The sequence below is a fragment of the Conger conger genome, chromosome 8 (genome assembly GCF_963514075.1).
Source record: "Conger conger chromosome 8, fConCon1.1, whole genome shotgun sequence".
Classification (NCBI taxonomy): domain Eukaryota; kingdom Metazoa; phylum Chordata; class Actinopteri; order Anguilliformes; family Congridae; genus Conger; species Conger conger.
The window spans coordinates 51386991-51408116 of NC_083767.1; the positions used below are offsets into that span (position 1 = coordinate 51386991).

A 21126-nucleotide genomic window follows, 5' to 3' on the forward strand; every position below is an offset into this window, starting at 1 on the left:
ACCCAAAGAGGCAGTAGAGATGATCATGTAATCAGTGTAGAATGAGATCACTGCGTGTCAGCCAGAGGGTTTCTGGCTATTTATTGTCTCCACAGTGATTGGCTGAAACACCGTCACATAAGAATATATCACAGTTCACCAAAGGCCAAGTCGAGCCCCTTATTGACCATCGCCAAGTCCAATTCACACCTGAACTGGTCTGGCAGCCAAAAGGACTCACAACCACAACCACATCATTGTACTAAGCCTCCTGAGAAATCAAGCATGACCCTTCAATCTAAAGGCAGCTTTTCTCCTAAAACCTGCTCCAAGTGCTGGGATCCGGGTGGGAACTGGTTACTCTCCATTCTGGAGTCTGTTGTGTTGCAGTTGGGGCCAGGCTTTGGCTTACAAAAATAGATTCAAACGATGTACATGGCAACCTGAAGGTAACCAAGGTAACCAGATATAATGAAGAGGTACACGATCAGCGCTCCAATGTAAGGCTTTAGCCAAACCCTCCACATTACTCATTTGCATCACTTTTATTCAATGAATGTTTCAGTGGAACAGATATTCATGCAAAGTGATTAGTGCTATTGTTCAGATGATCTGCAAACCTTTCAATGTTCTCTATCATTAGTCTCCAGGGTAGGAATAATGTTTACATGGTCCAGCAGCCTAAATGGTGTTTTAAATCATTTTCAGATTAAAGAATGAATATATACACACGCAATGTTTTTTTGTTTGTTTTTTTACAGAAATTAAAATGATTCATATGTATTTTCTGCTAAAGAGTGTATTACTGTACAATAAAAATCTACGTTCATAAAGTTTCCAGAGTATTGCAGGAAAACAGCATATTTGTTGTACCCACACTACAATGATGAAAATAGATGCACAAATACGTCCCTATACGTTTCTGTTTTTGTCTTTTGCACTGATCCTATCATTCAGGATCAATTTAATCTAAAAATTCTCACTTTGCTATCACATTTCTAAATTATACATAAATACAGTATATTCTGACTGATGATGCAAGAAAAAATAATCTCTTTATAGCACATGTTTATTAATCTAAATCAGGTAAAAAATAATACAAAATAAAAAAATAAATAGACAGGAATAAACCATGATATTGTACTTTAGAAAACCTCATTTACTCAGTCACTAGTTTTTTAATCTCTGTATATGGTTGTACACCATTTTAACAATATTAACACCAAGGCTATATGAGAAAGGCTCATAATGTATGCAACGGGTAGCTGCTTTAAGATTTTTGCACATTCCTCCATTTTAACAATTATCCAGTGACAGAAAAACCATTCATATGGAAACAAGGTTATTATACAGTATTTTAGATAAACTGTGCATGTTCATACATATCATATATGTGTATATCAGATCAGATCACCTGACACATACAGCATAAATCTGATCCAGTAAATCCACAGCAGGCATCCGTTGGAAGAACAGAATAGTGTTTTCAGATTATTACTCATTTTACTACTTGATACTAACCGTTAGTTTGAGGTATTGAGCAAAGACCTCTGAAAAACAGCTTCACAACAGAACTACCCTAATACCAAAATAGACTTCTCTTTTTCACGGTTATGAACAAATGTGAAAATCCCATGAGGTTGAAGGTGATTTTATCACAGTCAAAACCAAGAGCTAAAGCATGAATTCAACAGAATGAAACAGCTCAGTCAATAAAAAAACATTAATTTCAACTCTATTACAAATACTAGTTTGAATCTTTGTGAAATGGCCATTTTATTATTTTTTCTCGTTGGACTAAATAAGATGTGATTTAACGTCATATTCATCTCAGCGTTACTTACTTTTAAAAAACTTAACATTTTTATAATTCCTTTATGTACATTCAGAAACTTCCATATAAGCTGCGTGGAGAATACATCAATGTAAATCCAAAAGTTTAAAATAAGCTCTTTGAAAAACAATAAAATGCCCTGAAGGACTTTGTTTCACAATGTTACAGACAAAGCCCAAAGGGCCTTTGACTGAATTAAAGCCCTTGATACAGACAATAGGTATGTTAGGAAAAACACCCATATTCTAATGCCTTTCCCTTTTCCCCTTCCTTTGTTAAGTTCATTTTCACTGGAACTTAACTTGATACTCGCAGGCTCATTCAGTGGAGAATGAATAAAGTAGAAAAGACAAATTTTTGTGTTTTAATCACTTACATTTCCACATTCATCAAAGCAATTCCCTTTTTCATTTTAGGGCTTAGAGAAGCACCTTTGAGACGGCTTTACATATAAATTGTCAAACTGCGAGCAAAATAAAAAGTTTACTCCGTCCTCAGGGCATCAGGACTATAACATTTTTGGAGATTTTTCCTTTTAATTCTTACACAGCACAATTGTTCATGTGAATGTCTGCCAAAGTTATGTTGAATTAATTATTGCAGTAAATGTAAATTTTGTAGCTTTGCACAGTGTTCAATTTTCTTATTTTGGCTTCAGACTTAATATGCGAGGGTTGGCTACGCATTGTAAAACTGACATTAAAAACTGCACACAGCATAGGTACAGGTAACTCACACATTCCTGCGGAATATTAGAAGAATATTTTTTGTCTACCATTTTAATTAATTACTTCATTTAATATCATTGAAATTAATCCATAAAGATAAGTATAAAAATATTTTTACTCTAAGCCTATGATGTCATTGACAGGAAACAGGAAGCTGGTCCCACATCCTGATTAGTTCTGTCCCCTGGAAATACAAATATGAAACTTTCTTCTGTTTCATTCAATGTGATACCTCAAACCTACAGGATAAGTTTAACATGTGCCAAACTCATTTTTGACTGTAAAATTTCTTCAGGCTTTGATCAGTATATAAATGTCAAAAGGTGCAATTTTAAAAACATAAACTTTACAAATAGCCAAGGCCGTTTATATGGCCACTGCTTCACTGCAAGGATAATTTACAATAGTACAGTTCTAAGAAAAGCGTGGCATTCTATGGCTTTTGCAAGGTGTGATGCAGAGCAGAGCAGAGCACTTAGGACAAACAGAGCTTTCTGACTCTCCAGTGCGAGTTCAGCGGAGTTATAGCACCATTACGTGGACAGACAGGATGTGCAGGGTGTCTGTCATGAGTTGCCGTAGATTATCTTAGGGCAGGTCTCAGGGGAAATGCAGTGCGATTCGTGCTCCACCAGCCCAGCGGGGCACTGGCAGCCGGGGACACAGGGCTTGAAGCAGTGCGACTCGATGACCCCCAGGGGTACGTCTTTGTTGAAGCAGGTCTTGGGGCAGGGGGGCCCACACTCGTCAAAAACAAAGCCACGGTCAAGGGGACAGCCCACAGCTAAGGAGACACAAATAAACACTCATTAATAGCTGCAAATGACCATTACTTTTATTATTTATTCAGCAGATGCCTTTAAACACAATGCTTACCACATAGAGCGTGGGTCCTCCACGTCCTTAACACTTAGCACACAGAGCATGGGTCCTCCATGTCTTTAACACTTACCACACAGAGCATGGGTCCTCCACATCTTTAACACTTACCACACAGAGTGTGGGTTCTGTGACATCTGTGATTCTCTCTGTAAAGTCTGTCTGTGATCCTCTCTGTCAGTCTGTCTGTGATTCTCTCTGTGAACATCTGTGATTCTCTCTGTAAAGTCTGTCTGTGATCCTCTCTGTCAGTCTGTCTGTGATTCTCTCTGTGAACATCTGTGATTCTCTCTGTAAAGTCTGTCTGTGATCCTCTCTGTCAGTCTGTCTGTGATTCTCTCTGTGAACATCTGTGATTCTCTCTGTAAAGTCTGTCTGTGATTCTCTCTGTGAACATCTGTGATCCTCTCTGTCAGTCTGTCTGTGATTCTCTCTGTAAACATCTGTGATCCTCTCTGTCAGTCTGTCTGTGATTCTCTCTGTAAAGTCTGTCTGTGATCCTCTCTGTCAGTCTGTCTGTGATTCTCTCTGTGAACATCTGTGATTCTCTCTGTAAAGTCTGCCTGTGATCCTCTCTGTCAGTCTGTCTGTGATTCTCTCTGTAAACATCTGTGATCCTCTCTGTCAGTCTGTCTGTGATCCTCTCTGTAAAAGCCTGTCTGATCCTCTCTGTCAGTCTGTCTGTGATCCTTTCTGTCAGTCTGTCTGTGATTCTCTTTCTAAACATCTATGATTCACTTTGTAAAGTCTGCCTGTGATTCTCTCAGTAAACATCTGTGATTCTCTGTCAGTCTGTCTGTGATTCTCTGTGAAGTCTGCCTGTAATCCTCTCTGTCAGTCTGTCTGTGGGGCGACATGGCTCAGGCAGCAGGAGCAGTCGTCTGGCAGTCGGAGGGTTGCCGGTTCGATCCCCGCCCGGGCTGTGTCGAAGTGTCCCTGAGCAAGACACCTAACCCCCAAATGCTCCTGATGAGCTGGTCGGCGCCTTGCATGGCAGCCAATCGCCGTCGGTGTGTGAGTGTGTGTATGAATGGGTGAATGAGAAGCATCAATTGTACAGCACTTTGGATAAAGGCGCTGTATAAATGCCAACCATTTACATCTTTAACACTTAGCACACAGAGCATGGGCCCTCCACATCTTTAACACTTACCACACAGAGTGTGGGTCCTCCACATCTTTAACACTTAGCACACAGAGTGTGGGTTCTCCACATCTTTAACACTTAGCACACAGAGCGTGGGTCCTCCGCGTCTTTAACACTTACCACACAGAGCGTGGGTCCTCCAGATCTTTAACACTTACCACACAGAGCGTGGGTCCTCCAGATCTTTAACACTTACCACACAGAGCGTGGGTCCTCCAGATCTTTAACACTTACCACACAGAGCGTGGGTCCTCCAGATCTTTAACACTTACCACACAGAGCGTGGGTCCTCCAGATCTTTAACACTTACCACACAGAGCGTGGGTCCTCCACATCTTTAACACTTACCACACAGAGCGTGGGTCCTCCACATCTTTAACACTTACCACACAGAGCGTGGGTCCTCCAGATCTTTAACACTTACCACACAGAGCGTGGGTCCTCCACATCTTTAACACTTACCACACAGAGCATGGGTCCTCCATGTCTTTAACACTTACCACACAGAGCGTGGGTCCTCCACATCTTTAACACTTACCACACAGAGCGTGGGTCCTCCACATCTTTAACACTTACCACACAGAGCGTGGGTCCTCCACTGCAGCACCACCCCGGCCTCCCGACACTCCGAGGCGTAGGCCTCCAGGGCGTCACACAGGCAGTCGTCAGAGTTGGCCCCGCAGGCACACAGGTCATACACGCAGGACGCGTAGAACATCTCCGGAGGGATGACTTTGTGGCAGCGCTCAAACACCTCAGACTTCAGGATGGCGCAGCGGACATTGCCCATCTTGCGGGCAAAATAGCCGGCCTCCTTGCAGGGGTCGATGTCCTCTCCGTCTCTGCACTGGCTGGCAGTGTCATTATCTCTCTTCACCTGGTGGAGGGAGAATTCAGAAACTTCAACTAGTTCACTACTGCATTTAGCTGATGATATTCCTGTACTGTATGTATTATGCAGTATATACCTGCTACAGTTAAAATCCGCCACCCTTGTTAGCATTAGCATATTTGAAGAAACTTCAAGTTCTCCTATACTGCGATTATACCACAGCTTGGGGGGACTTTAAATCTTCCTCACAAAATTGGAAGAATAATAAATGATTAATTAAGAAAAACACAAGATAACATTTATTCATACTGTATGTTTTAGCTCCAATTATTTTTTACAACTTATTTTTAAAAGAAGCCTCTGGTATCAGTTTTAAATGTTTTCATTCAGCTTGTCATTTTTCAGACAATTAGATCCACATTAATTTGGCTTTCTGACATTTGTAATCACTTTTACTTATTAAAGTAATTGCATATTCGGCTTAAATTAAGATAGAACCAAGGCCCCCGGTTGTCTAAAGACAGATGCTTCCTCTGCTAGAATCTTACAAAGGATATTTAGCTCTTAAATCATACTTCAGGGAAGTAAAACCGTTGTTATAGGAAGGAGGAAAACAGCCAGTAACATTTCCATAGCATTTCAGTAAATCCATTGCAATTAAAAAATAAAAATTCAGAGAAGCCTTCTATGCCAAAAAAACAGGCCAGGATTCATCATTTGTGAAAATACACCATAAACAGCTGTTGTCCACCATCAATTCTGCATCTCTACCTGTTGTCAAAAAGCAATCCATTTTCATAACACCTTATCGACATGCTTAATATCTTCAAATTGGTTTCCGGTGACACAGACTGGCGCCTTTTGAATGGTGTGGCAGCTCACTGAGTCTCTCGCCCCCACCCTCCCCTGTGCACTCTCAAGGTGACCACTGACCTTCCAGCTGTTCCCAAAGGTAGCCTCAGATTTGACAGCCTGGCCAGTGGGAAGCCTCATGTCATCCTGGGGGTAGTTGTTGAAGTTCCCGCAGAGGCCACACATGTGGTTTTTGTAGGTCCCTGGGACACTCACCTCCAGGTGAGACTTCCCGTTCCACAGAACCTGTACCGTGATATGGGAGGGGGAGGGGCATAGGAGGCATGTTACAGCAAGAGATGGGGCAATGCCAAATTTCATACCACTCTCCTCCACTTGTCTTCTCTCCCCATACTGGAGATGAGTGAAGGAAAGGAGGAGAGGGGCAGGAGGCAGGAGCAGGGAGAGGGAGGGGCACAGATACAGGTACACAGGTGATACAGCACCTTCACTCCAATATTGGTGTTCAGTAAGATGGTGTTCGTCTTGCGCTCCACATAAATGTAAGGCTCCTTCAGGTAAGGCAAAGTTACAGTCTGGTAATCCACCTGATAGAGGAAGAAATGCCAACATTTGTTGCAATGATGCTAAAATAATTAAGGGCAACAGGTAAACAATCACAGTTTCACAAGAAACAACATTACCATGACCATCCAGTTCTGCAGCAGCTGCACCATGACGTCGCCAATGAAGATGGTCACCTCCTTGGTCCAAGATACGCCTTTGCGGCCGCGATCGTCGTTCATGACATGAATGCTGTGGAGCAGTGGAGTTTAGATGTTTTGTGCATAAATGCTGCAGTACAGTTTGCCTCAATTCATATACAGTATATGCATATGTAGCCAACTGCATACGGTATGTAGCCAACCTTCAATGGCAAGTTCAAAGGAACAGGATGCTACTTACATGCTTACATGAAGGAGAACAGTATAAATACAGCTTCTTTTGCTAAGGAGCAACATTTATGTACTGACAAAATTTTTTACACACTCAGGAACGTTATGTGAACATAAACAGACTGGATGAACTGTGTTACAGGTGCTACAGCTCACCTGAAGTCTCCACCCTCACAGTCCTCTGCCAGCACGTAAGTGCAGGCCCCCTGGAAGTTGATCATCTTCCCATCGAAGGTGCGGTAGTGAGGGTCACCAAAAACAATGCAGGTGGCTGGCCTCGGGATGCAGTGGGGACAGCACATCCCAGGGATCAGAGCTGGGGTCTCATCCTTAAAAAACACAACAGCTAACACTAGTATCAAGCTTAACAGACACAGTGAATAATGTTATATCATGAGCTCTACCAATGTCCTTGTAGACCAGTGAAGGTCACTTCCACATGTTGCCTGGACAGTAATCATCATCTTGTCAATGAAATGTCCTGCCTATATTCTACTTGTAATCCCTGTAATGACCTCATCCCTGAAATAACCTCATCATCTCGGTAACGGCCTGATTCCTGTAATTAATTCATCACCAATGGCCACCCCTTTAATAACCTTATCGACCATTTAATGACCTTATCGTCCCTTTAATGACCTTATCCCTTTAATTATGCTATCATCCCTTTAATGACTTTGCTGTTACAAAGTTTCTTTTGCAGGATGTCAGATGGAAACTGTGTAAATAGCTGTATATTATTTAGGTTAGCACACTTGTGAGCTGTGTAAATCACAGTGATATACACACAACCCAACAACAGAGTCACAAAGACAGCTGATGTGCTTAAAGGGCCAACAGCACGCTGGTTGCCCTCAGGTGTTTTCTTCTTAATTCATGTGATGATTTACTGTGATGATTTACAGCCTGTAAATTCATCATGGTTTCTTCAAAGGTAACCCATGTGTGTGCACCTGTGGGAGGTGGTCTGACAATGTCCTTAGTTCAAATAAATTGTAATTTAATTACAGTAAAGTCAAGAGTAAGCAGTATTTGTGTGCGTGTATATGTGTGTGTATATGTATGTGTGTGTGTGGGGGGGTGGTGTTTTACAATCATTTCCTTGAAAATACTTTACCCCTGCTGCGATGAAACTGTTGTTTTGCATAAAAGAGAAAACGATATGCAAGAGATAAACAACTAAAAGACTGCAAGCTCAAAACAACTCAATTGTACTCTAATGCAGTAAACAGAACATAGTGTGGCAGAGTCTCAACTTCTCTCAACCAGAAAATTTCATGCAAACAGGTCTTTCCGCAGACAGCGGCTGTTTTCCAGGAATCATCCACGGAAGCAAAGGCATACCCCTGACACCCCTGCTCCCCATAGCCCTCATCCTCACAGGTCTGCTAAAAAATGCACTTTTAAACACTCTGCTACTACCATTCCTTTACGCCCTTGTCTCTGCAGTCCTGCTCCTCATAGACCTTTTCTCTGTGGAGCTTCTGGGTGATGCCCAGACTCCTGATGAGGCTCGATCTGATAAACTGCAGCTACTGTTCTCAGGCTCGGCCTGGAAGCAGATCCTAACACCACAGCTGTTCTCTTAATTTTATGTAGCAAATGTATTTGCACATAACATTTCATCTGTATTAACCACTGGAGGCAAAAATACACCAGCCGCTTTGACAACCTACTCTGCGACACATTAAATGGGAGTGAAGGCAATATAAAAAAATCTCAAAACATCATCACTGACTCACATGGTAAAGCCCAGTCAACATCAAACAGCCGACTTGAGAGGAAACAAGACAAGAAGAGACGGGAGAAAGCTCAGAACGTCCAAATTAAAATCTCAGAACGTCCAAGTAAAAACTAGGCAGTCCACACCAAAGCGCCAAGTAAACAAATAACGTTAAATGTTTCCATAACAACGACTCCACATGCTTGACTGTTTATGTTTCTTCTAGTGACCTTTACATGTGCATATATAACATAACATTGGCTCAAAAAATCTAGTTTCATAAAAAGTGTCAGACACTGACACCGATGCCCTTGCGGCACTACTGTGATTGGTTAAGGAAATATATTTTGTCTATTACGTAGCCCTATGTTCTAAAAGCAGTCTACAGTCAACTTAAGATGAGACTTAACATGGTCAGTTTCTGAAATGCTAGCCAGACAGTACACACCGCTAAGACTTTCTTCAAAAAACATTTTAAAACCACCCCCGTCTCGTCTCAAGTCGGCTGTTTGATGTAGACTGGGCTTTACAGAAACAGGGATTTTTTTGAATAAATTGGTATCATTTTCAATGCTGGTATCGGAAGTTCACTGAGCTACCAAGTACAGATACACACAGCTTGAAGCCTAAGGGCAGAGAACATGACACAGCAGAATACAGCTACATATCAGAAGGGGGCACAGATCCTGCTGTTATTTTCTCAGCCAACCTGATTAAGTCCAATAAAACCTAGGAATATGCATGCTGTAGATTTACAAAATGTCAATGCATCATTTTGCTAATCTATGGACGTGAGTGAGAATAAGCATTACGTGTTTCAGTGTGAAAGTGAATGTGATGTGAGTGTGATCTAAGTGTGATGTGTGCAGTGAGTGAGGATGTGAGTGTGATCGATGTGTGATGTATGTAATGAGTGAGTATGTGAGTGTGATCGATGTGTGATGTGTGCAGTGAGTGAGAATGTGAGTGTGATGTGAAGTGTGGATGTGAGGATGTAGGTGTAGATGTAGGTGTAGATGTGGGTGTGATGTAAGTGTGAATGCAGTTCAAGAGTGTATGTAAGTGTACATACCGAGGCGCAGGTGACCAGCGGACATCGTTCTGTTTGGCAGTGCACGTCCCCGGACACACAGGTACAGGATGTACACTCGTCCACCTCCCAGTGTTCGTTCGACTGGTAGATTGTGCCCTGGTATACGCATGACACGCTGGGGTCTGAAACATACACGCACACACACACAAATACACACACACACAGTCATGAGAGCAGGGTCATCTCTCCTCCAAACCAACCATTTGTCTCATTTCTCACTTCCCCAGGTCTAAACAGTGCTTTTCTCAAAATGCTTTACAGTGATGACAGGGAACAGGGACAGGGACCTCAATCTCCACCAATGTGTAGCACCCACTTAGGTGATGCATGACAGCCATTCTGCACCAAAACACTCACCAGATAGAGAGGTACAGGAATGATTGTAGCCAATTAAACTGGTTAGGTGATTAGCTGGCAGGTTGGGAATTTAGCCCGAACACCATGGAATGTTCTACTCTGTTCTAAAAAGTGTTGTGGGATCTTTAATGCCCACGTGAATTGGTTTAACGTCTCATCCAGAAGGCGGAACATGCATGTATCGCTGTGTTTATATATTCAGAGATACGTGCATGTTCATACACTCGGAAGGGTTCTGTTCTGTTTTTTTTAAATATGAGAGTGTGATAGTATTGGCCAGATACACATCTCAAAGGTCTGGATGTCGCAACTCCTACAGGCCTTGAGGAGCAAAAAGGGAGGATGAGGACAAGTTTTCCTTAATGAGCTGGTTATCCTTGAAACTGGCATGCACACGTTTGCAGAGTCCCCCTGACAGAGTATAAAGGATCGCTGTAAATAATGTGTTTTTATAACTGTGTTGACTCAGCAGGGATACTCCTGAAGAAATAAAGACCCTTATAATTGGATCCAGAATGAAGTGTTACATCTTTATTACAAGACAAGTGTGGATAATTCCTTCTCAGGTCAACAATTCCAAAATGTCACTTTCTTCATGTTAATGAGAAAACAAGATAAGCCCAAATCTCTACAATGCCAGGAGTGACACAGTACTTGTGGCCTCAAAGTACCTGTTTGCATGCTCCTTTTGGTACATTTACAGTTAATGCAATGGTGGTAAAATATAGGGATGGGTAATTCATTGAAATACCTTGGCATTCATAGCAGCACTGCCCTGGGGACTTCACCTTTACCAGGCCATCCTGGCATACCAAGGGCTCACACTCCTGGATGTTACACTCAATATAGCCCAGCTGAAAGTACACACACATTCACTAGCACCATACAATCTGCACTCAGTGAGCACTTTATTAGGTAGACCTGTACACCAGCTTGTTAATGCACATATTTAACCAGTCAATCATGTGGCAGCAACTAAATACACAAAAGCATGCAGGAAAGGTCAAGAGTTGCAGTTGTTTTTCAGACCAAATGTCAGAATGGGGAAGAAATGTGATCTAAGTGACTTTGACCGTGGAATGATTGCTGGTGTAATAAAGTGCTCAGTGAGTGTACAAGGTACAATCAACAATGGCGTTGCCATTGTAGCAATAGCAACATAGTGGAAGTACAATGACATCATTGTTTCCCCCAGGTATTAATAGCAGAGGTGGCTTTGCAAACATCCAGAGCGCCCCCACAAACAGGAAAAAATCAATAAAGCTTCAGACTCGGATCTCCATGGGAGGGGGGAAAAGGCACGGTGGTGCTTAGTCACCTTAAACACAGCTCGTGCCCTATACCTCCCATGTTCGGGGCAGAAACAGGTATAGGCTATACCATATGAATACTGCATTGAATCATTACAATCCTTAACAAGAACTTCTATAATATTCTCACTTGTTTGAACACCTTGCAAATACAGTCTCTCCCCATGTTGATATAATCTAAATGAGTATTTGCTGAATGTTTGAACATAATAATGGACACAAGGCGCTCACTGTGATAACGGACGCCCCCTATGGGTGACCTGTGGGACGTACGTTACAAGTGCAGGTGATGCATTCATCCAGGGGGTCTGTCCAGCTTTCCCCATTGGCCAAGCGTTGGATTCCTCCCTCAATCACACACTCTGGAAAAAAAAAAGTAAATCATTTTTCTTGTCATGTAAATCCAATTATGAAGAAATGTTCACTGTTTTATTTGGGAAAAGAAGGCAGCCTCTCTTGATACTTCTCAAAACAAACTAAAACAGAATAAAAACTCACTAGTTAGGCAGTAATGTGTCTATCAAAGCACATATATGAACAGTGGCTAACTGGTTAGGGGTTACCATTGCAGGTGGGACAGCAGGAGTCCTCAGGGGTGAACTGCTCTGACACAGGGCAGCTGAGAGGGAGACACCCCTGATGGACACACGTCCAGGTCAAGTCCTGGACAAACACAAAAACATCCGAATGTCCTTATCTCGTCTGTCGTCCCAGATCGGGCTCAAATTCATAATTGAAACAATAAATAATTCAATGAAATAATGATCCTGCAGACTCATTAGAAATTGAAATGAGTGTTACAAATCAGATAGGAATTCACCTGGAAGACGTTATGTTAATGAATTTCAGAGTATTTGACTCTTTTACACAAGTCCTATTTCTAACAAACTGCAGGGCGAGTGGAGAAAAACGAATCATTTCGTCCAGTCCAATGGAGTTATCAAAAGCTGAGTTGCTCATGGGGATGCATATGTACTGGATGTGTGTGTGTGCGTGTGTAAGTTGGACTCCCCTGTTACACAGTACCTTGCACTGACAGGTGAAACAGGGGTCATCCGTGGCGTGGACCTCGTTGCCAATCAAGGTTGCTGTGCAGTTGCTCAGTGGCTCTGTAGCACAAAAGGAAACACAGAAGGTTTTTGTCCAGCACACACTGTGTATACCTGCTAATTCTGCTTACTCCGTCAGTCAGTGTGCCTTAGAATAGCCATTTTTCTGAGGGGGGACTTCAGGTAATTACAATCTAATGTACAAGCCTCCCCGGTGCCAATACTAATTGCACTGAATCACCATCCAGTGAGAAGAACTTCTCCTCTCATCTCAAATGCAAAAGCCAGCCACAAAGAGTTGTTTTCTCCAGGCTGCTGAGAAATAAATGCATTCAATTGTAGTTAAAGGAAGTCTTTCCCCTGCTGTGGGACATCCTCTGTGTGAATTCCCTGCATGGCGCCATTTCTATCTTCTTGCTGGGCGATTTATGACGCGCCAGCCTCAGAATCCCCTCTGCAGCCCCACAGGCCAACCCTTGGTCTGCTTAGCGGGTCAGCACTAAATGAGCTGTGAAATTCTGGAGTGAAAGCAGAGCGAAACAGCTCATAAAACCGTTATTAGCACTCTCCACTGTTCTGAAAGACACATCCAAGAGGTATTTTCCCTTCTCCTCGTTGGTGTTTCATGAATGCTTATCAGCTTTTAAAGGCGCATTTCTTTAACCATGACTGAATCCTGATAACACTGCTGATTGTTTGTGGGTCAGCAGCACTGAATACATTAGTACTTGTCCATACCCTTCTGTTGCAGTGAATAGGAGATGAAGCCCGTATGCAGGCTTGCGGCAGATCTCAATCCTCTCCTTGCTTCAGGCCAATTACAATAAAAAACGAGTCCCTTTTAATCAATGTCCCAGACACAAGGCTGAAATGCAGGGCTGCTTGTTATAGAAAATAGAAAATGTTGGGGTGGGGGGGGGGCAGGAAGGTATCTGCGGTCAATGTCAATGGGGTAATTCATCAGCCTAACCTTTTCCAACTAAAAGGGAAGCCCCCCCTCCCACCAGAGAATCAATAATCCACCATCTTCCTGGTGGAAGGGACGTGTTGGCACCTGTTTATTGGACATTACTGCCAGGGGATCTGAAGGTACCTGACAGGCCTGCTGCTGGGCTGAGTTAAAGGTCAGCACCAAGGCCGAGCCACCGTGCAGGGGCAGAGCAAGGACCGGTTCTGAGCCCTGTGGGGCGTGAGCACTGGAGGGGGCCGTGAACGACACACACAGTTGTCCTTTGACCTTTTACAAACATTTTGCTTTGCTGACAAGCATGAAGATAGGCTCAGTGTAAATACGTGAATGAATAGATAAGCAAACAAACGAGCACAAATGGAAACAGACATCACTGCAGAGAGGGGTACTGACGGGCACACACGGGGCAGCAGGAGTCCGGACCAGAGAAGAGGATATGGTTTTTCGGACAGTCCACCAGGCTGGGACACTGCTTCCGGTAACAGTGAAGGTGCTGTTCCCCATCTGGCATTACCTGCGCGCACTCACACACACACACACACACACACACCACCACCGCACACACACACACACACCACCGCACACACACACACATACACACACACAAACACACCACCACACACACACACACACACACACACACACACTGTTACGTTAAGCTTAGTGGAAGTACAATTGTATCACTATAGCTGAAGTATGCTGAAGTATACTAGAGACTATTTTATCACATGGGTATATTTACCTCATATATTTTTCATTTACTGTATAAGCATGAACACACATAATTCCCATAAGCACATTTATAATAATATTTGGTTTGGAATATCAGTTTCAGTGGAGGCGGCAGTATTTTCAGCCGTACCTCGCAGGTGCAGATCTGGCATGGATCGTTGGAGGGGTGGAAGCTGTCGCCGGGGGCATACACTTGACCGTTGTAGACGCAGTCTGTGCAGAGGCAGAGACACAAAGCCCTTTAACGCCTGCACTGCACAGATAGAGCCCTGTAAAGTCTGCTCGTTCTCCCATGCTTCAAAACCACACGTCAGGGACAATGGAAGACAGAAACCGACAGCTCGTTTCAGCAATGACATAAACTACACCCTGACTTCAACAGAAAATCTGCCGCCCTTCATTATTCATCACAGGAAGTATAAGTCATTATGAGAGCTCTTCACTTAAATCACTTTTTGGTATTACATTATGTTCCTTCATGCATGATAACCGTCTCAAAACTCTTCAACTCCCGGTCATACCCCATTGGGGGTTCACGGGGATTGGACCATGATGCAATTGTGCCCTCTGTCACTGACACCAGATGGAAGGTGTTCAACACTAAAACTAAAAATATTCATAGGTAAACAGTGTACATCATGATAAAGGAAGTCAGGAAGGTCTTCTGACAGTGGTTCGGTAGTTTGTGTTGAGGGGACATATTTCAGCATCCCACTGAGGTCAGGAGGATGAATACATTCATACAAACCTCAAGTTCCCCCTGGGACAAATAGAACCATTCTATTCTATTAAATATTAATGAGAAGGATATTCATAATCATCATCACAAATATAAATGTTACTTATTTCTTTGGAATTCCTCTTTACCACTATTCTATTTATTTGATTTGGTCAGAACAATTTTGTTCAAATTAATTTCTATCCGAACCATACCACGACAGTCTGTCAGAGTTCATGTGTAGAATTACTGAATAACCTCTTTTGCAATTGGCTTTAAACCCGTTTTCACAATCTTGTGCGAGTGCTTTTACAATGATAGCATTGTAAAACCTGTGGCTGAGCATAATGGGCTCATTTGCAAAGCATGAATATTTAAATTGCATGAAGCGACAATGAGGCTGCCGAACCAACCTGCCTTAAGTTTTTACCTCAACCCGAATGTGTACAGCTGAATTATGCATGGCTGCTTATTTTTACTTTTAGTCACTGAATCTGTACCGAGATGGCCTTTGCTCAGACTGGTCTGGAAAGGATCCCAGGGCACTCAACCAGGATCAGTTATCCGCATGGAAAACTGATAAATATTCAATACTCGACCCAGGGGAAGTGCACAGTGAGACATCTCACCGGCATTTATACAGTACGGCTGATATATAAATGGATATGTCCAACTAGATAAACAGTCTTTTTTAAACAATATTTTCTCACAGGGTCATCCTGAGTGGCTTTGGAAATATATTTAGATGCACTTTTGTGGATTTAATATGGATGTTCTTTCACAAGAACTCATCCTCTTTTTTGATGGACTGTCATCTCAAACCCATTATGGGTACATTACTGCTCTCCCATGTGCAATATGAAGGCACGCTGAGGCACGCTTTCCTTATTTACAGTCATGACATAGCAACAACTCCAGGACCAGGAGCTGTCAATCACTGCCTGATGAAATTCAACTGAACACATTGCTTCCCATATGAAAAACACCTTCACTGGTTCATATCGCCCTGTCCTAGAAGATGCTTGTCTCTCCATCCACGGTGTGGGACATGGAAAGCTCAGACTCTGTCTGAAGTAGGAACAGACGGGGGTGAGGTTGGGGGGTTGGGGGGTCAGACCTGCACACACGGCGCAGCATTCCCCCGGGACCTGGATGTGGTTGAGGCACGGAGACACGCAGCGCACCTCAGAGCACGTGGTCACGCCATCCACGCACATGCACGACATGCAGGGAGTGCTGGAGGCGAACCAGGTGCTGCCTTCCGTGTGTTCACGACCGTCGTACGTACAACCTGCGAGGAACAGGCGTGTCACAAGCAACATGATGGTGAGACCTCAATGTGTCCTGCGCTTCAGGACCTGTGTGTGTGCATGCATGTGTGTGTGTGTGTGTGTGTGCATGCATGTGTGTGTGTGTGTCTGAGCGTGTGTGCATGCGTGTATGTGTGTGTGAGTGTGAGTGTGTGTGCATGTGTGTGTCCGCCATTTTGAAAGTGGTGCCCCCACCAGTTTAGAAAAAGTAATGTGTCTTTACCGGGTAGCAAAAACAAGTGTAGGTGCAAGTGTGTACGTGTGTGTTTGTGTGTGTATGCATGCGTATCAGTGAGCTCTGATTTCCTCTAATGGCAGATGCAAAGACACAGCACGTATTCCAAAGGATTGCTATTATAATCACAGTGGTTCTAATCATGATGATTGTAAGACCTGTAAGGTGTATTTAAAGACTCCTTCCACTGCAAAAATGCATGCTGTAATAGCAGGGTAAAGAGAGAACAGTTGGACAATTGCACGTGCAGAACATTTCAAACAATTTCCAGTTTTGTGAAACGTGCTTTGTCTGACAAAATCAGGTGTTTGCAAAAGCTTTGCAAACATCCACAACCATTATTTATAATAAACACTGTCAGTGGTGTCATTGAAAATATGACATTAATTATATCCCAGAGATTTTTATTTAACATGATAATAATAATTATTATTTATTATCAACTTCTTCTACAGATGACTGCTGATTGCATGACACAAATTATAATACAAATTTGGCATGCACTGCAACAAAATGTCTTTCGTTACCAGCTGGATGTAGGTGTATGAGTGTGATTGGTACAGTATCTCTGGTCCTGGCTGTAGGTGTATGGGGCTGTTGAGTGTCATTGGTGCAGTATATCTGGTCCTGGCTGTAGGTGTATGGGGCTGTTGAGTGTGATTGGTGCAGTACAGTACCTCTGCATCGTGGACAGCAGGTTCCTGGCTCGGTCACTTGATGCATGCAGGTCAGTTTGGGGCATTCGATGTTGGAGCAGAGGATATTACCACCCTGACATACAAAAAAAGAACTTTCATAGAAAGAGCAATCCTAACTTCCACAGACCAGCCTATAAGGTCCAGCAAGGCCCGATTCATTGTGAGCAATATTACCGAAAATCGGCCAAAGTAAGCTCTATATTCATAATGTACCGACGGCTTGCATTAATGAGCATTAGAGTGCAGTATGTGAGAGATAGAAGCTGTGGTAATGGCATCTGTGGTGTTCTCAGTCTAAGAGTGGTGGGGTACATGGGGCCAGGACAGGAACAGGAAAGAGGCGGGAGAAGGGCCAGGCCTTACGCTACAGGAGCACTGGCGGCAGCCGTCCAGGGTGAAGTCGTCCCCGTCACCGTACAGCACTCCCTCCAGGAAGCAGTCCTGGCACTGAGGACAGCACTGCCCCAGGGGCGAGGGAGACGGGTGACTGCAGGGGGGATTACACACCACCTCCGAACAGCGCACGTCACCTCTCTGGAGCACGTAACACACACACACACACACACACAAATACAAACACAAGTCAAAACAGAACAGTGTGCTTCTGTTTTATTCAGAGAGGTTAAATCATTTTTCACTGCCTTTTGAAATTCAAATGTTAAACCCTAATTGTATAACATCAGCTGACAGTAAAACTCTGTATACAGAATACATTTATAATAAATGTATACATTATTAATATGATATCTAATTATGAATACATTTTGTTTATATAAATTATATTATACATTGATTTAAATGTATAAATATACATAAGCCATCTCCTTCAAAGAATAATGGAATAATAATACAAATATGGAACTATATACAGTATAAGTAAGTGTTTATATGTTTTTGGTAATATTATTATATCACACTTATACACATTTATATTTCTATTACATGTAATGCTTATACTTCTCACTGCTTCATGTATTTGACATTTTAGGAAGACAATTTTGAGTGAAGAGAGTGGAGAGATAGAGAGAGGGGCGAGTGAAGCTCACCACACAGGTGCACTCCTGACAGCGGTTTGCAGAAGGGACCCAGCGCAGCCCGTCCGCATACTCCTGCCCCTGGTGGAAACACACCGCTGGGAGGGGAGGGAGGGGGTCATGTAGTATTTAGCACTACGGACATGGCATGACAGCGGTACTGAACACTGCTGGGATGTGATGCGACTGCAGCAGTCACAAGACCGCGGTAACAGTGTTAAAGGGGGATCAATGGGGTGTCAGCGTCGCTGAGGCAACGGGCCATCACAGAGAAAAATGACAGAGACTCAGTTTGTATGGATTGTTGATTTGGAAAAGCTGTGGCCAAGCCTCGCTTCATTCGCTGACAATTTCCTCAGCTGCAGGGAAAAGTTCTGACGGGAGAACTCGGATTACATTGGTGACATGAAAAAAATGCGACACAGCAGCATAATTACCTTTTGAAAGAGCACATTCGGAGAAGGACTGGAGTACATAATGACACAGCTCCAAAATGCACACAACATGGTGAAACCACATGATTACTGCAGCCTCTCCACCTGACCATTATACTTCCACCAAAAGACTAAAACACTAAACAGTTCAACCCAAACAAGACAAAGTTAATGGACGACAACCCGCCGTGTTGTGCTGAAGGGAGAGTCGTTTGAGCGGCAGGCTGAGTGCGGATTACCTGGGCACTTAGCGCAGCACTGGTTGGGCGGGGTGACGGGGTTCAGGCAAGGCGTCGGGGGGCAGACCTGGGGAGTGCAGGCCACGCTGCCCCTCACGCAGCTGCAGCGCTGGCAGGGGTTGGCGGCGGGGGTGAAGGTCTGGGTGGAGGTGTACTGCACGCCCTCGTACAGACACCCATCACAGGCCGGGCAGCAGCCCCCCGAGGGCACCGGGTGGGAGCACTGCTGCGGGCACGGCTTCCTGTGACATGTCACCGCCTCGTTCTGCCACAGAGGGGATTTTCACCACAGTTAGAGACAGCGCTGTAAGCTGTTTCATCTACACTCACGTTCTAATGCATTTCTATATCGCTCAATTTAGTCAATGTTTACAAGTATTTCGTGCCAATTACGCATTTAGAATTTTAATTTGCGAGACAGAAAGTGAGTGAAAAAGAGAGACAGAGAGAGAGAGAGAGAGAGAGAGAGAGAAAGACTGCCTTTGCCCTTGTTTTTTTTGTTGCATGATCAAGTGATTTAAAAATTAATTTCCAACAGAGGTCAAAGAAAAACAGACTTGTTTTCATCACAATTACCTGTTTAGAGATGCCAGCCTGACAGTTACAGAGAGTAATGTTAACAATCTAATAAAAGACAGTTTGCCCAAATTAAACTGACAGGAACAGACTGCATCACTCAGCAGCACTGTTAAACCAGGCTGCATTAATTAAGCGCCTCTAATTGGAACAATCTGGAAGCCTTCAGACCACCTGTCCTCCCAAATTTGGAACTGGCAGTTGCACCTTTCAACATATCACTGTGCTGTGTCACCTGTAACCACGCAAGGTGACAGCGGAGGAGCATTCACTTGCCTGGTTTTATTGCTGGGACTAATGCCATTGTAACATAGCTGATTTATAGCTACCCTAGCCAAGGAAAATGTAAACTAACAGTGTCCTGCTTCTGTGGACTCATGGTCACATTTTAGCAACATTTTTAATACCTTTTTTGCCTGGAAAGGCTGTTGTATTAAGTGAGCTTAAATGACTGAGTCACTTCCTGGATCAGGCTCAACTGCTAATCTCCTGGGATTTTCACGCACAACAGTTTGCAGAGAATGGTGCAAAAAACGAAAGGCCGCCAGTGAGCTGCAGTTCTGTGCAAAAACTCCTTGTTAATGAGAGACATCAATGGAAAAGGGCCAGACTGGTCAAAGCTGACAGGAAGGTGACAGTACCGCAAATAACCACGCATTAAAACAGTGGTATGCAGAAGAGCATCTCTGAACACACAACGCGTAAAACCCCTTAAGTGCATATGCTGCAGCAGCAGAAGTCTAACCTACATCCAGCAGCAAAAACGTAGCAGTGTATTTGCGTATCAGGTGCTCAGGAAATCGGCGTGCACAGCTCGACAGCGCGCGTACCAGGCAGGTGCAGGAGCGGCAGCGGTCGGACGGGGAGTCGAAGGTGGCACCGCTCTCGTACACCTGTCCCTTGTGCTTACAGCGCCCAGTGCACACCGGACAGCACTGTCCCAGGGGGGTGATGGGGTTCCGGCAGGAGGTCGGGCTGCAGGCCACAGGGACGCAGGTGACCCCCCCATTCTGAAAACACAAAGAACAATGATAGACACACAAAGAGCAATAATAATCAACATTAAAAATAGGAAGAAAAACTATGAATTAGCATTAGCTTTTTTTGCAAAGTAAATCATTGGACTTCGGTTTTGTGCGCTGGCACCTTATACTCAATAATCAACATTAGTTTACTGGTGGGCTTAGTGTTCCTGCACTTTTGGCACATAACCTTTACTGCCATTGTTGTGCATTGTTTCAGATAAAACAAATACATCCAACAGAAGGCTGGAGCCAATATTATTTTCAGAAGCAATTAAACAAAGCCCAGGGAGAAAGCTTCTTTAAGCCCCAAACAAACCGCAGGCGAATAAGCTTGAAAGTGCATTTAAATTTGAAGCCTCATTTCTGGGCATTCTCTTCACATAATATTAATACTTCCATTCAAATTCTAATCTTTGAAATAACTGTGCCCAGAGCAAACACTTACATGGTCACAGAAAGACAGCTAATTTGTTTTT

At 43.5% G+C, this 21126-nt stretch overlaps 1 protein-coding gene across 1 annotated transcript in view; it reads right to left on the reverse strand.

Moving 5' to 3' along the window:
* Positions 1–1030: 1030 nt before the first annotated feature.
* The window catches only part of kcp (kielin cysteine rich BMP regulator), a 69185-nt gene continuing 49089 nt past the window's right edge, over positions 1031–21126 (reverse strand). The window contains exons 34-52 of the mRNA XM_061251410.1: positions 20456–20635; positions 19050–19314; positions 18389–18474; positions 17706–17876; positions 17322–17415; positions 16217–16390; positions 14512–14594; positions 14043–14163; positions 12657–12739; positions 12194–12293; positions 11904–11992; positions 11072–11174; positions 9943–10085; positions 7304–7476; positions 6896–7007; positions 6698–6799; positions 6333–6497; positions 5144–5444; positions 1031–3325 (exon numbers count right to left, since the gene is read on the reverse strand). Of these exons, the coding sequence (XP_061107394.1) occupies positions 3108–3325; positions 5144–5444; positions 6333–6497; positions 6698–6799; positions 6896–7007; positions 7304–7476; positions 9943–10085; positions 11072–11174; positions 11904–11992; positions 12194–12293; positions 12657–12739; positions 14043–14163; positions 14512–14594; positions 16217–16390; positions 17322–17415; positions 17706–17876; positions 18389–18474; positions 19050–19314; positions 20456–20635 (2763 nt within the window). The 3' untranslated portion in view covers positions 1031–3107. The remainder of the gene's footprint in view (positions 3326–5143; positions 5445–6332; positions 6498–6697; positions 6800–6895; positions 7008–7303; positions 7477–9942; positions 10086–11071; positions 11175–11903; positions 11993–12193; positions 12294–12656; positions 12740–14042; positions 14164–14511; positions 14595–16216; positions 16391–17321; positions 17416–17705; positions 17877–18388; positions 18475–19049; positions 19315–20455; positions 20636–21126) is intronic.